At 43.5% G+C, this 16,237-nt stretch overlaps 1 protein-coding gene across 2 annotated transcripts in view; it reads left to right on the top strand.

Moving 5' to 3' along the window:
• The window catches only part of LOC143153301 (zwei Ig domain protein zig-8), a 198,731-nt gene that overhangs the window by 65,186 nt on the left and 117,308 nt on the right, over positions 1–16,237 (top strand). For both annotated transcript variants that reach the window (XM_076324331.1, XM_076324330.1), the window contains exon 3: positions 9,998–10,176. In XM_076324331.1, the coding sequence (XP_076180446.1) occupies positions 9,998–10,176 (179 nt within the window). The remainder of the gene's footprint in view (positions 1–9,997; positions 10,177–16,237) is intronic.

The following is a 16,237-nucleotide window of genomic DNA, read 5'->3' as shown; positions in this document are numbered from 1 at the left end:
GGAACGAATGCAACAATGATCTAAAGAGCACCGGATATTGTTGACGAATGGTCGATGTCAGTTTTAAGGACTGTCTTCGTATCAGTGCAAAAGGGTCGTCAGCTACGCGGTCAACGGTTTGTTGAACGGGGATTGTAATATACGTATAGGTAAAAATGAATATCTCGCTATTCTATGCTGTTAAGTAACACGATAAGTGTTACTTAACTATATCGGAAACTGTTGGAGCGAACGATGCAACTGTGAGGACCACCAAGCGCTCTGAAAAGACCGACACATAACCCAAATAACAGAATAATCGATAATCAAAAACCATGTATACAAACCACCATAAACCACCGTCCGCTGAATAGAGATTCATTCATTGTGCCAGCTTACTCGAGTAAGCTATCTTACGTTATCTTAATTATCAATTAACGTGTATTTATCGAGGAATTACAAATACTTTACTTTAAAGAAAAGTTCTCTTTTGCACTACGGGAGTGTGGATAGTATCGATTAATTGTTACTCTGTCGCGGGTTGCGCGAAGACCGACCAAAACGTCTGACCCGGTACGAGCAACGACTACTTCCAAGACCGATCTTCCTCTCGCCCTGGAATACATTTAATACATTGGGTTGTTCGGAAAGTGATTTCGTTTTCCAAAACGGAGAATATATCGTTTAGTAAAATGTTTGTACACTCTAAAAAAATCGTGTTTCGTTTTCACCGAAAAAAATGAAACGACTTTCCGAACGACCTAATAGCATTTGAGTTTTAGAAGGTAATTAAAGGTCGAACGAATGTATTCCCTTATGAAAGGAAAAGTTTATTCAATACCGGATTACGTACACACGTGGAAAATATTGTACATTGTATTACGATATACGCGGAAACACTAACCCCTTTTTCTATTGTTTTTTTTTTCTATTCAGTTCCAAATCGAGAGTCTTCTTTCTATTCTCATACGTACAAAAGCTCTACTACTGTATACGCTAGATCCCTGCGTATCATAATAAACCACATATTACAATCTGAACTTTACAACACGTTCGAATAAACATTCATAACTGACGAAAGCAACAACGGTCAATTGTATAAGAAAAGTGCAATAATTATCCCCGGTAGATAAATGTTTACCCGTCTACCGATCTGTTCATGGTAGGAGCAAACGGGTCACTCGATAATTCCGATCGTTTTTCTAGCTTTCGCAGCAGCGACCCGCGTACATTTACATAGTACTTAACCGAGTCGAGAGGTTTTTCAACCCCATCGTTCGTACTCCTTTGCGGGTTCAGACGTCGTTCGTCATCGTTTCACCGGGACGCGACGCGAGGCGTTCGAGGCCAGACGAACGGGGGAAGAAGGCGCACGAAATACGCGAGGGTAGCTGAGGAGGGTCGGATTGGAGATGTAAAGGGGGAGAACCACGGGATAATGCTTCCGGAAAATAAAAAACTCGTTTCGTGGGTCGAGGATGAAAAAAAATCGGTCATAATAGACGGCAGAGATTTCGCGAAGTGGGCGGTGGTTGGGAGGTAGGAGGAGGAGGAGGAGGTGGAGGTACGGTCGAGTCGAGTGCCTACGAAAGATAGCGTAACGCCGCGAGATTTAGCACGTAGTAATTCGCCTTAATGCCGACGTACGTACGCGTCGTCGGTGCTCCATTCGAAAGCGATATTTGTATTCCGGGGACGGAGCGCGCGGCCTGCTTATCGAACGCCGCGAGGAAATTCACCAAGCGTCTCCCTTTTATCGGATCCCTTACGTTGCAAGCGGAACGAAACGAGTGCTTTTTCCTTCTTTCGTTTCCTTTTCTTCTCCTCTAGCCAGCTTCTTTTTTTTTCTTCCTTTTCTTCCTTTTTTCTTTTTATTTCTACGCGACGGAAGTTTTATCGGTTTACCGGCGTCGACGTTAAACTGTCACACGTTCCCTTTATTCGATGCGTTCTAAAATGTGACCCATCCACGACGACAAATGCATCGATTGCTACGGGCATCCGAAGGTATAAACGGTGGAACCGTTAACGTATCGATGGAGAGGGGGGAAAGGCACCGAGAGCTCGAATTGGGAAATAAATAGGCGAACGACGCTGTTGGGACGCGAATTAGGTGGCGAGCACTCGAGGGGAGCGGGATGGAATTCTTGGACAGCCCGTGAGATAGATCCTTCCGGGGCTTCGTTGGGAAAGAGAGCCCTTAAACCCTTATTTGGCGCGGAATGATTCTCCAGCGTCTTATTGTTCCCTTGGAAGGAAAGGTGAAGGCTTCTTCCTTTCGGAGCACAGGGAAACGTAAAACGGGGAACAAGTTTTCCAATTTGTGTATACTTTTCGTTCGCCTTGGAACGCGAGAAATCAAATTTGCGAATGTTGCTCGTAATTGTTTTCCACGCTCGATGGCGAAAGATGTAATTTTTCGCGAATCTTCGGATCGAGTATCGCGCGAGCGTACACTGCGAGGATGTACGTTCATGAAACGGTACGAGGCTCGGGGAACCTCGCGACGAGAGAAATCCCACGCTCGGGGAATACCGGAGGTACCCGTGACGCATTGAAAAAGTTTCTCGGCTTCTGTATCGAATGGGTTGCGCCCATTATGTTTTAATTACTCGCGTAATGACCGCGGGCGATATTCGCGGTGTAATTCGTCTAACCGAGCCACCGATGCTAATGAAAACGAAATTCAACGCGAGTTCGGCGTTAACGGTGCTTGCCCAGCGGCGTTATTCTCTACGAGGATGGCCGGGAACCTGACGGGAAATACAGAGAAAGATGCTCCCTCGACGCCGCCCGTAAAATGCCCAAAGAAAAATATTCCGCGGCACGGCGAGCTTCGTGGTAGCAGGGGAAACGGGGGACAGACGGAAAGAAAATATTCTCGGTTTACAGGTCTCCGCGCTGCGGTTTATAATATTATAAAGCAACGAGAAAAACGCCGAGCGAACGAGTCGTGTGCGGACTCTTTTTCCACCAGCATCGGATAAAAAAGTAGAAATGGACGATGCTTGGTCGGACAGGGAAAAACCGGACGCTTCCGGAACCGGAACAAAGCGAGCTCTACGACGAAGATATTTTCGGAGAAGCTCGTCGAGATTTCGCCAATGAAAATTACCATGATTAATCGCGAGCGAAATCTTATCGTTTTGGAATAAAAATTTTTAAACAGCGATGGGTTAAATCTTAAAAGCTTAAGATAAGCTTAAAATAAGATAAATTTGGAAATTTTTCTGAAATCCAATACGCAATTTTTTCGGAATGTTTATTCGTTATATAAATGTGCACGGTTTGGGCTAGTGTACTTTGTTTTATTCAAAGTTTTCATTCGCGTGAAAGTTACGGTCAGTTTGGGAGAACGTATCTCTTAGTATTTTTCTTTTAGCGAAAAGTTGCATTTCTAAGCCTTTTCTTCGTCTTTTCGATTCTTTCTCCCAGGCTAGAGGGTATTCCAAAGGAACTTTTCCCGCGCGAAGCTCCTTTTCCGAAAAAGCCGATACCGAGAGGCGAGCGAATGGTATCGGTACTCACGAATACGAACAGGAGTCGAAACTCGGACCGCGAGAGCAAATGCATTTTAGAGATTCTTGAAATTTATTTTTCGTACAGCAAAAGAAAGAATACCCTGTTAAATAAATCGTATACAAATTAGCAAACAGAAAATACAATGTACGGTAGTTGTCTCGTCGCTAACCAACAATTTCCCATCTCCATCTATCGATACACTCAGTGGAACATTAGTAGGATATTCAATTGAGATCATTTCTAGGTGTTGGAGCGAATGCAACAATGATCTAAAGAACACCAGATATTGTTGACGAATGGTCGATGTCAGTTTTAAGGACTGTCTCCATATTGGCGCGGAAGGGTCGTCAACGGTTTGGCTATTTTTCTTTTGGTTTTTTTCTATTCAGTTCCAAGTCGAGAGTCACGAAGACCACACAACACTATCGTCGTTCACGTCAAACCATATTACTGTATACTTGTTTCTTCTTTGTATTCTCATATGAACAAAAACTATACTACTGTATACGCGAGATCCCTGCATATAATAATAAACTACACATTACAATCTGAACTTTACAACGATAAATCGTTCATTTTCTCTTCTCGACGTCTCGTAGCTCAACCTCACGAGCCAATCGAATCTGTATTCGTAAGATCGAGTATACGCGATGCATCTTCGCGTACTTGCATCAAGTGTGCAATTACAAAACTACCTAACAACATTGTCGAACGTACACCGTACATTCCGTTCCGAAACGTTCCAAACGCTCTCAATAAGTGGTAAAACTCGCGGTTTGATTCAAGATGGAGGGTTCGTTGAGCGAATTCGTAGTCTTCCTTCTTCGTCGTTGAATGTTGTCTCTGGCTCTCGAGTCCGTCGATTCGATGGGGCCCCGGTAAACTCGTTACCCTTCAATTTCGAGGCCATTTCCCGGTGCAACGGGAACGGAATAAAGAGTGCAGCTCGCCGTTGCGACAGTCGTCGAGCGAGGATTTTCGAGCGTAGAGCTTCGCGGCTCGTTCGTATTCGCGGGGCTCTGCTTTTTGTCAATTAATTTGGAGTTATCAGTGGGCCGGTCAGGGGAGAGGGGAAGGTGGAAAGGTGGAAAAGGGGGGGTGCGAGGTCGAAGCTGACCGTGGAAGGAGGGGTGTGGCGGGGAAGGAGAAGGGAAGTTGGTCATTTGTATGACGCCGGGCGTGCTGGTGTGTATATGGGCGTTATCTGCGCACTGAGTTCACCCCTCTCCTCTTCATGGGGCTCGGAGCGGGCTCGCGGCGCGTTAACTCGAGGGTGAGAGAGCGAGAGGAATGTTGCGCAACGATAGAAACGGGATACCGCTGTGTTTGGGCAGGGACGTTGTTTATGCGAAACGGTCAGCGCGGGCGAGTTACGATGTCAGCGGCTCGTTCTGGTTGGGTTCGTTTGATAATTCGATAGCAGTTTTGCACCTCGTGCTGCCCGCTACACTCTCTTTCTTTCCGCATCAAGCTGCGCACACGCTCGGCTCCGGTCCAATTAAATTTATCCGGCTGTGTTTTCGACCTCGGGGGAAAATACGCGCCGCGATCCGCCGCCCCATAAAAGGAGAAAGGAGAGGCGAGAGCATGCGAGAATGCAATTAGAATTCTCTTTCCGGCGTGGTCGTTTTTTTGCACCCCCCCCTCTTTTTCTCTTCTTTTTTTTTTCCCTGGAAATTTTTAAAGCTCGCGATTCGCTCGTTTCGAATCATCGTTGGTTGACGCACGCGCCACGGTCGCGGGGGACGGTCCAATTTGCTCGGGGAACGGTCTTTCGTGCTTTTCGAAAATTGATACGCCTCGAGAACGGATTGGAGCTTCATCGGTGCGAATTCAAGGGCTTTTCGGGGAGAACGAAGCTCGGATCGGGCCTGTCCGAGGCAAACCGTGCAGCAAGGGGTGGTTTTCGCGAGGAAACATTCACGAGAGCATCGTGCGAACTGAAAGAAAAGAGAAAACAGGGTCACGGGGGTAAATGTACTCGTAAAGATGTTTTACCGTGCTTTCTTCGAGACTTTAAATGTCCGTATTCGAGGAATTAAACATTTCTTCGAGCGCAGTCGAATCGATCTGAAAATTATTCTTACGATCCGTTACAAAGTCTAAGAAAGACAATTATTATTCTAAATTTTTCTCTCTTAGACACAAGGTCTCGGTACAATTTATTGGAAGTTTAAAAATCCAAGGGTCTGAGAATAAAAATTATGTTTACGAAAAAAGAATTTCCAAGTTTAAATGTGTGTATTCGAAGAATTAACATTTCTTCGAGCGCAGTCGAACGAATCGATCTGAAAATTATTCTTACTATCCGTTAGAAAGTCTAAAAAGGACAATTCTTATTGTAAATTTTTCTCTTTTAGACACAAGGTCTCGGTACAATTTATCGGAAGCTTTAAGTCCAAGGTTCCGATCTGCGAATAAAAAGTATGTTTAGAAAAAAAGAATTTCCACGTGTAAATTGAATTGCTCCAAATATCGATAAAAAAGGCCGTACAGCAAACTGTTCAAACGATATTGACGAGCAATGGTGAAAATTACTTTTTCGTATTTAATTTAGCACAATTCTGTCCGTACTGTAAACTGCGTGCCGCCAATTTCATTTTACTACTCTGCACGGAATTGCTCGACTAGGCTGTATATAGAGCAGTATTAATTCATTTTACACATTACACTTGTGCATACAATACTCGCAAATAGGAAAATCACGACGTACACAGTTTGCACCTCCTCGTGTCGCGATAAAACGCAAATATCGCTCTCGACGTTCAATTTTCGAGAGTGACGAGGATGGATAGCAACCATTGCTCCGTAAACTCGCTGTAAACCGACCACTCGTTTAGGTCCTTGGTATTATTCAGACGCGGTCTCTCTATTTCGAAGGACGCGCAAAACGTAAACCAAAAGAAAAGAGAAAACAGGTCACGGGAGTGAATACACTCGTGAAGATGTTTTACCGTGCTTCCTTTCCGAGTTTGAATGTGCGTATTCGAAGAATTAAACATTTACGTTTAAGAATTAACATTTAACGCGTGAAATTTTCGAGAATAACGAGAATGGATACTAACCATTGCTCTATAAACTCGTTGTAAGCAGACCACTCGTTTTGGTCCTTAGATTTATTCAGACACGGTTTTTCTATTTCGAAGGACACGCAAAACGAAGGGAGAACCCCTTTCCTTCTCTTCACTGCGGTTTGTCCCGGTGTATTAGCAAAGTCGTAGTCAAGGGAGGTTTTATTACACCAACTTCCCTCCTGGATCAATCCCTGTCAACTACCAATGGATATCGTCGCTCGGTCTGATGATGATCGATGATGATGGAGAGACGGTTCGAAGGTATACTAACGAGGCAGCGTTCCGAATAGACCGGCGGCTATTCGACGAGCGGAGGCCATTCGGGGAACTCGAACAGAGATTACGTTACACGTGTCCAGATATCTGGCAGGAAAGGGAAGAAGTCGAAAGGGGAGAAGAAAAAAATGAATCCCGCAGAGAGAATTTAAAACCGGAACGGCCGACCTCGTTCCCAAGATTCGCGGAAATTAATCCGCGAAAAACACGAAAGTCTAATGATTAATCGTATTAATAAGACTGTTCTTCTGTATCGAGACGAATACAGGGAGAGAAATTATTATTTCGATTTACCAAGACGAAGATCGACTCGTAAGAGATACGATTTCAAACGGTAATTTATTTGTCGTTTCTTCGTGAAATTGTTTTCGTACCATTTTAATCGGGCGATATGATTACCAGAGGGGAACAATATTTTCATAAATATGTTTTCGCGAAACATTTGTCGCGTATGAATTTAAAAAATGAAAGATGTATAGAAATGGAAAAGAATGAGGTATCATAATTGAACTGATAAATTATATATTTGAAAGAGTTAATTGTTTTCGATCGTATTTTTAATAAAATGATTCACAATTTTTCGTATTTAATTCCACCATATTGTTCAGCGAGTTACGCGGAACGTTCGTAGGGGTTAGTGTTTCCGCGTATATCGTAATATAATGTACAATATTTTCCACGTGTACGTAGTCCGGTATTGAATAAAGTTTTCCTTTCGTAAGGGAATACATTCGTTCGACTTTTAATTATCTTCTAAAACTCAAATGCTATTAGATCGTTCGGAAAGTCGTTTCATTTTTTTCGGTGAAAACAAAACACGATTTGTTTAGAGTATATAGACATTTTATCAAATGATATATTCTCCATTTTGGAAAACGAAATCACTTTCCGAACAACCCAATGTATTAAATGTATTCTAGGGCGAGAGGAAGATCGGTCTTGGAAGTAGTCGTTGCTCGTACTGGGTCAGACGTTTTAGTCGGTCCTCGTGAAACCGGCGACAGAGTAACAATTAATCGATACTATCCACACTCCCGTAGTGCAAAAGAGAACTTTTCTTTAAAGTAAAGTATTTGTAATTCCTCGATAAATACACGTTAATTGATAATTAAGATAACGTAAGATAGCTTACTCGAGTAAGCTGGCACAATGAATGAATCTCTATTCAGCAGACGGTGGTTTATGGTGGTTTGTATACATGGTTTTTGATTATCGATTATTCTCTTATTTGGGTTATGTGTCGGTCTTATCGAAGCGCTTGGTGATCCTCACAGTTGCATCGTTCGCTCCAACAGTTACCGATATGGTTAAGTAACACTTATCGTGTTACTTAAGAGCATATTCATTTTCCACTTATACGTATATTACAATCCCCAATTACCAAAGATTACAATACCCAATTTCGAAAGAATATTCACCATTTACCCGTATTGCGATCGAAGAAGTCCCAAGATTAATGGAAACAACGCAACGCGCGAAGAATACTGTTCAGCCTCGCGATCGTAAAATGGCGGTTGGAGCTCGCTCGGAGGATTTTCACTTCTCCACGGGGAGGTTGGTACACGAGCGTTGCATAATCAAGTATCCGCTTAAGAAATGAGCCGAGTTTGCTCAACCAGTAGTAGTTTACTACTCGCTGATGTAATGCATTCGGATTCCGGTATCTGAGCTACGGAAGAGGTATGCCTCGGACAGAAGACACCGTGTTTGCATTCCTCGTGGGAGAAGATGCCGAGTGTCAGCTTCCTGTCCAGAATTTGCGTACAAGTTTTGCCGAGAATGGTGGCGCGTGTGGTTCACAGCGTGTTTTCCACGATTCGCTCGCAAACCAGAGATTACAGAATCGTTCTACGTTCTACGCATCCTTTAACCTATCCTCGTACAAAATTGACAATTTTCGAAATGCAATCGATAATTATTTCGTATACGGAGATACCGTAGTGAGTTTTCCTTTTTTTTTTTTGAATTTGATTTAATCATCGCGGTTGCAAGTCCGTGATTTACAGGGTTGAGCCTTTAACGAGTAGAGTTCGTCTTCAGGAGACACCATTTACACACAATGGGAGATTACAGTCGCTCGAAACGATCTTCCAGACATTTACTCCGAACAGTCGCAGATTTCAATATTTAATTAACGTGTATTTATCGAGGAATTACAATTACAAATACTTTAAAGAAAAGTTCTCTTTTCCAAAAATCCTATATTCAAACGCTGACAGTTGTTCACAACGCAGTATGTACACTTTCTGGGTGCGTACTCTAACGAAGAAAATCTTCGTGGCAAAACTGTCGATCTGTCGTAACTACACGCCTCGCAATTCCTTTCAGACTCGATTTTCTTTTCTCTTTAGAATACTTTCGATACACCTAACTCCGCTAACTTCGATCGCTACGTAATCAATTCTTTCTATACTCTTTTGTATACGAAAAGAAACCTTTATCGAATATCCTAAATACGTACACGCGTGTACAATGTATACGACCCAAGCGGAGGCAACAATTGTGTAACCCGAGTGTTCCGTGCTTTGTATTCCGGGATAGAGACACGGACACGTTTCTGGAATTTTATTCAATCATCGGATGTTTATATAAAATGAACGATGTTTGAGTTACAGCCTTTGAGTAATCACCACGCGTTCTGAATTAATAGCGCCGGAACACGTTTACGGAATTTCGCGTAATTATTCGAGGGTCACGCGTTTCTCTGTAAAATTAATTACCCGTGCGACGCCGCTCTTGCAAAATTCCGTTACATTTTGGAACACCGCCGCGAGACCGATGTTTCTGTAACTTCGTAAAATTATTCGGAATTTTGAACCGTAATCGAGGCTCGTTCCCGCATCCATCGCGTGGCAGTTCGCGAGAGAGTTGCGCCGAGTTAACAATGGAAGTTTCGAAATATACCGCGGGGAGAAGCCGGTTAATTTTTATTTCACGAGCGAATCTTGCCGTTTCCATTTTCGCGGAGGGATTGGTAAATAAAAATTGCTGTCGAGACGGTTACCAGGGCTTTTTCCACTCGTCATCGCGTGGTTCCGTCACGTTGCCGAGTGCCGCGTTCGACTCGCGCGTTGTTTCTGCACGAAACTATCGGAACAGGGCGATACATCCGACTGAAACATAATTCCGTGTTGTTTTGCTTTCAGCCCCGGTGCAAGTTCGTGAAATATCGAGGGAGAGCTCACAGCGGCGCCCGAACGACGCCAATAATGACTCGAACGAGGGAGATTCACCGGTGTTCGAGCAGACCGCCGCGAACGTCAGCGCGTTCGTCGGACAGACGGTCTACCTGCCGTGCCGTGTGCGAAATTTGGGTGATAAAGTGGTAAGCTGCAACGATTTCTTTCCAAACGCGAGAAAAGTAATTGCCAATTCGATGGTGCCCCGTGAGAAGGGTTCGAAACAAAAAAAGGGTTGTTTTTCTTCCCCGAATCGCATCGACCACTCGTTCAAGACATCCGACACTCTTTGGATCATCGTTGCGTCACGGGACCGTATCGGATCACGAAACAAAAATTGTATAGTTTGAGTATACAGTGGATTATTATACGCAGGGATCGTATATCCATATTTCCATAGTGCTACATTTCTTTCTTTAACTCACGACTGATATTTTTCTTTCCCCGGGATACATAGTATTTCTAGATTTTCATTTATACGAAAAGGTATAGATTAACTGCGCAGGTCTTATCGTACAAAAATTGTTCCGCGGTAAAATCATTAATATCTGCGTTACATTACTATGTAATGTATCTAGTAATACAGTGATTGTGCATACAAGAATGTAAAGTTAGGATAAAGAAATGTACATGTAATATAACTTGGTGCAAATGACCGACAATGTCGTGTCCTCTTCGTGACTCTTGAAATCGAAAAGGAAAACCCAAAAAGAAAATAGGACTAGTGTGCTTAGTTAATGATCCCTGTACAAGCCTCCAAATAATTGTACTCGTGCGGTGTATTGATGTATATTTAGGAATATCATAAGTTACAGTGTTATTAGTATTAGACGTGGTGTTGGTAATAGGTTTCTCTTTTCACTAAAGATAGGTCGACTATGTATAAAACTAAGCTTATTTCTAACTGTCTCGTCTTATTACGTCTTCTACTCGACATACTCTCCACGTCATACTACGACATACTGTCTCGTACTGTCCCCCAAACGTTCCTCTCGCACTCTACATAGACACGCACATTCATTCTCTTTCATGCTAATCCTCAGTCTCTCTCTCACCTCAAACATTCGGTCACGTTCAACCATCCTAATCGTTCGTCTTTTCCAAACATTCTTCACTTTCTCCGAACCACATGTATTCCCTTTCATCCCCATGCATTCTCACGCTCGCTCGTCTCGCAAGACCCCCTGTAAAGGAATACTCGTGCCTTCCACGAAACCTAGCGATCAAGTGTTTATCCTAACCCAGGTGTGTCCGCACGCGCTATCTCTTCTAGGCCCGCGCTCAAAACAGGCCCAAACGAACACGGAAAATCCGATACCACAAAAGAAAAAAAAGAAACAAAAGAAGGAGACCGAGTCCATCCGCGACGCCCGGGCAACCAGCAGGGGGTCGAAAAAGAAGAGAGATATTGAGCAACGCTCTCCGCGGAGGAAAAAAAATTCGTCTCCGAGCCCATATTTTATATAACCGCGGAGTTTTATAGCCGATATGAAAAGTTACATCGTAAAGGTACCGCGTAAAAATTCCGAGCCGAAACTGTCCCCGAGCCGGCGTTTCGTTAACCAACGCCAATAAAGATTCCCTGCGCTTTTTAAAATCCTAAACTTCCGTCTTTTTTTTTTTTTAAACCTCGCGTCGTTACGCTACCGGGATGAAAATTTCCCGCGTACCGTGTTTTTCGAAAGTTTAAACAACCATCTACCGAGCACCCGTGAGAGATTTGGTATCCGGTTTGATTTATTTATTTACGGACAAGAGTCCCAGCAGTGTCGAAAAGACGATGGAGGGGAGTGCAGCATCGATCGATGGTGCTTTACGAGCGTAAAATGTAAAAGGATATGGAACGACGAAGAAACAAAATAGTGTGTACGGTGATTCAGTATGAACGAGATTAGAGAGTATTCTTTCTTAAAAAGGTCCGAGTTTATCGAGTAGTAGTTTCGTGCAATCGGTTACGAAATTAGCGATAAAAATGGGAAATGTTTTCATCGATTATTATTCTATATTGACTAGACAATACAGGAAGAAAAGAAATATTCTTCTCGTATAAATTAACCGTAGTATTATAGGTAAAACATTATACATATTTATAAATTTTTTACACCGATGCACGTACTACGGTAAAATCTATTCGATTTACGGTTCATACCTGCGCAATATTTCCTTGCAAGAAATATACCCAATCGTTTATTTTTTACATTTTCCTCGCAACGTGCGCAAACTCGGACACTTCTCTTTTCCCAATTTCTCTATTTCCTCCTCTTAAATCTTTTCTTTTCGATTTGCAACACGTAAGATACGTACCAAACGAGCGAATACGTACCTGGAGAACGTTAAAATCGATGGAAAAATGTTGGGGAACAAGTCGTAAATAAAAATAATGCCCAAATTAAATCCGGTCGAACGTGCGCTTCAAGTTGGGCAACTCGGCCATCGCTGAGTTCCCGCAACGGTGCACTCGACCTCCTTACTGATTCCAAATATTTTTTCGCGAGTGTGTTGCAAAATTACCATACTATACCCTCAATATATAAAATATTAAAATATTGAAACAAACTACACGTAATCGATTAATCAGCGCGTTTCGAATCATCTGTTGCGCTCCGAAATGTAAATCGATCGTGGACTCCGGTATCGCAGTTAACGTTAACGACGCGATAAATCATCTTATCCGTTTCAAGGATGTATTATTTTCTACGGGTAATTTCTACAGTAATTTCGTTCGAGATCCCCGCGAACGATGAATCACGTTAAACGTGCGGCACGTTCGTAGTCACGGGGCCTCGCGGTTTCGATTACAGTCACCCACGTGTCCCGGCACGCGCGTCGCGAAGACCGTGGCAATTAATTTTCGGAAGTTGCTCGAGTCCCCGGTTCCCATTCCGCGTAGGCCAATTTCTATTCAAACAGGTTGTCTCGCGTCTCCTACGACGACATCGCGGCCCCTCACCTCCGTTATCTGTACAAAGGGGGGTCCCCCGTGTAATTAATACTCCGCTCCATGACAAATCGTCGTTTCCGCAATAACGACCGACCGATAAATATACAACGGTCGCGATTAGAGAACCGAGCACGAAAATGTAGATGCCCCCGGCTGCGATGGTGCGGCCGAGTGCTGGCCTAGCGTGCCCGTGACAATCGATCAAAACGAGACGCTGGGACACAGACATCAGCGTGTTCCCTTCGGGGCTAAATATCTGCCGCGCGATGTCTATCTTCAACGAGGGGTGGACTCGTGCCACCGCGTTCCGTTTCTCTCCTGCAATCCGTCCGTTATCTTAATTCGCCCGTGTACGTTAATAATCTCGTTTACGTTCGTTCGCGCCGATCCGTCCTGTCGCGACAATTACAATTCCGAAACGTTCAAAAGCTGTGATCGGTGCACGAGTATTCTTTTATTATACGTGTTGTTCTTTCCTCTCTTCGGATCACTTCAGAAGAGATCTTAGTTATAAATCCCCGTACGAGCCCCCAAATAACTTGTACTCGTGCGGTATATTGAAGTATATTTAAGGATATTATATATTACAGTGATATTAGTACTAAACGTAGTGTTGGCGATTGGTGCACGAGTATTCTTCTATTATACGTGTTGTTCTTTCCTCTCTTCGGATCACTTCAGAAGAGGTCTTAGTTATAAACCCCCGTACGAGCCCCCAAATAACTTGTACTCGTGCGGTATATCGAAGTATATTTAAGGATATTATATATTACAGTGATATTAGTACTAAACGTAGTGTTGGTGATTGGTGCACGAGCATTCTTCTATTATACGTGTTGTTCTTTCCTCTCTACAGATCACTTCAGAAGAGATCTTAGTTATAAATCACCGTACGAGCCCCCAAATAACTTGTACTCGTGCGGTATATCGAAGTATATTTAAGGATATTATACATTACAGTGATATTAGTATTAAGCGTAGTGTTGGTGATTGGTTTCGCTTTCCACTAACAATAAGGTGGATCGACCGCGTATTAAACTGAGCCAACCGTCTTTGTGCCTTCGGCACGCGTCTTGATCGTCTTTGTTGCTCGAGTCTTATACCGGTCTTTCGTCATAGTGCGTCTTTTAATTGTCTTATTGTCTTCTTACTCGTACTGTTCGCGACACACTCTCCGGACATACCCTCGGTGTCGTACTCTTCCACTCGGGACACACTGTGTGTCCTAAACCCCCTGTAAAGGGATCCTCGGGCCTATCGTAAAAGCTAGCGGACAGATCGACACCAAATGTTTACCTTGACCCGGTCTGTCCACACGTGCTGCCTTGTTTAGGCCCGTTTCTTTTCGTTAAACGATAAAAATCTAAAATCGAACACGATAACGTTGACATTTTATTTCAGAAAGTGTTCAACGAGACGATCGATAACTTCTGTATGTTTTCGAACGTACAAATATATATATACATATTTTCAAATACGATCAATGAATGTCAGTTCTCCACACATACACACACATACATACATATCGAGCGATAAATGAATAATTGTATTGCATTTTGCATAATGTCAAATGTAAATGCTTCAAATGTTTGTAAAAGTGCTTTCAAATAAAAACGTTCAGTGCATGTGCATATGCCTTCCATTACTTTCGACACAACGAACATAGAAAACTGACATTCATCGATGATGTTTGAAAATGTATGCAATTTAACGATAATCGTTTCGAGCACTCTTTGAAATAAAATCGGTGCCCATTCGCAGTGAAACGTGTAAATTTAATATAATTTCGTTTTACTCGTGTAAAACATGTTTCTCGTTCGCTGTCGTCGACGAGGCGATGGTGTTGCAATTTGTATCGAACGAAACTGTTGTTTTATCGTATTTTGTAATCGTGCCCCCTCTTACACGCGTATACATGTTCTTAATTTTCCATTTTTAAAGTAGCATTTTGCATACGTTCCCATAACAACTCATGAGACTCTTTCCGTTCCCATAATGACGCACTCCTTACACAACACAGTACACTCGGAACAAGAACAGATACAAAAACCCGACACACAGGAGACAGTTCAGTCTTGACCCGTGATTGGATCCGCACGAATCTACGACCGACGGTACCGCAATTAAAGTGTAATACAAAAGAAAATAATAAATTCATTCGTCTCCCGTTGGAGAACAACATTTTTCGTATCAAATCCTTAATTATTACACGACATCAATACCGTTTCCCCTCTCTCTCGTCGTTCCGCGTTAAGACGAAAATGATCCACGCGAAGACCTTTTATTTATCCACGGTAATTACAATTAGCGATTTCCGAACGAGCGGCCATCAAGGAGAAGCTTCTTCTCCCTCTCCCTCGTGGTTTCGCGTTTCGCGCTTTAATTCGTGTTCCCGCGAGTCGAGCGCATTTTTCAATTTCATGGTCGATTACAGCGCGGGGGAAAAGTTGCAAAACGTAGCTGAAAGCGGTAATCAACGATTCTACGTAGTCAGCGGTTCCCGATAAAATCTTCTCTGCGTTGCGCGATCGCGATGGGGAGAACGTTGCGGGGTGGAGACGGTTAGGGTGGGAGACTGGGTCGGTGAATGTAAAAGTTTTGAAAATCGATCGCCTAGTTAAAGAGTCGAAAAGAATCGGGGGTACGGGAACGAGACAGCGAGAGACAGCGAGAGACAGTCAGAGAGAAAGAGAGAGGGAACTGGTGGGTGGGCGAGTGGGTGGTACGAGCGCGATATAAAAGAAAGCGAGGGGCGGAATTTATGCTAAGCGATGATCATAATCATTTCACGGGCACCACGGATCGTCGCGTACGGGCAATAATCCCGTCTGCTTGATACGTTTTGCTCGTAGATACTCGTTAGATTAAGGGTCGCTCGGCGCCGTGTTCGCTGCTATCGCTCGTTTCCCTCTTCCTCCTCCTCCTCTACCGCTTCGTTCTCTGTCCCTCCGCACTGTCGAATGTCGAGCTGTTATTTCTAAATTCCCTCTGAAAGCCGGCATCAAACGCAAAAAACGCGTCGAACGGAACGCTATCAATTTTTCCAACATTTCCTGTCCGATCGGACCGTCGCGTCGGGGGTTGGTGGGCAAAGGGGTACGATTGATTCTTTTTTTTCTCGCGCGCGCTCGCAGGCGTTTCGATGCTCGGAAACGGTACACGCGGACACAGACGGAAACGTGGTCCCCCTTCTCGTTGACCGTGGCCGGAATATCGGGGAAATTAATGCTCATCACCGATCGTCTGGAGTTAATTTGAAAATTAAA

This window comes from Ptiloglossa arizonensis, chromosome 12 (genome assembly GCF_051014685.1).
Source record: "Ptiloglossa arizonensis isolate GNS036 chromosome 12, iyPtiAriz1_principal, whole genome shotgun sequence".
Classification (NCBI taxonomy): Eukaryota; Metazoa; Arthropoda; class Insecta; order Hymenoptera; family Colletidae; genus Ptiloglossa; species Ptiloglossa arizonensis.
Note: the sequence above shows the minus strand (reverse complement) of the source record. Positions and strands in the feature narration are given on the sequence as shown.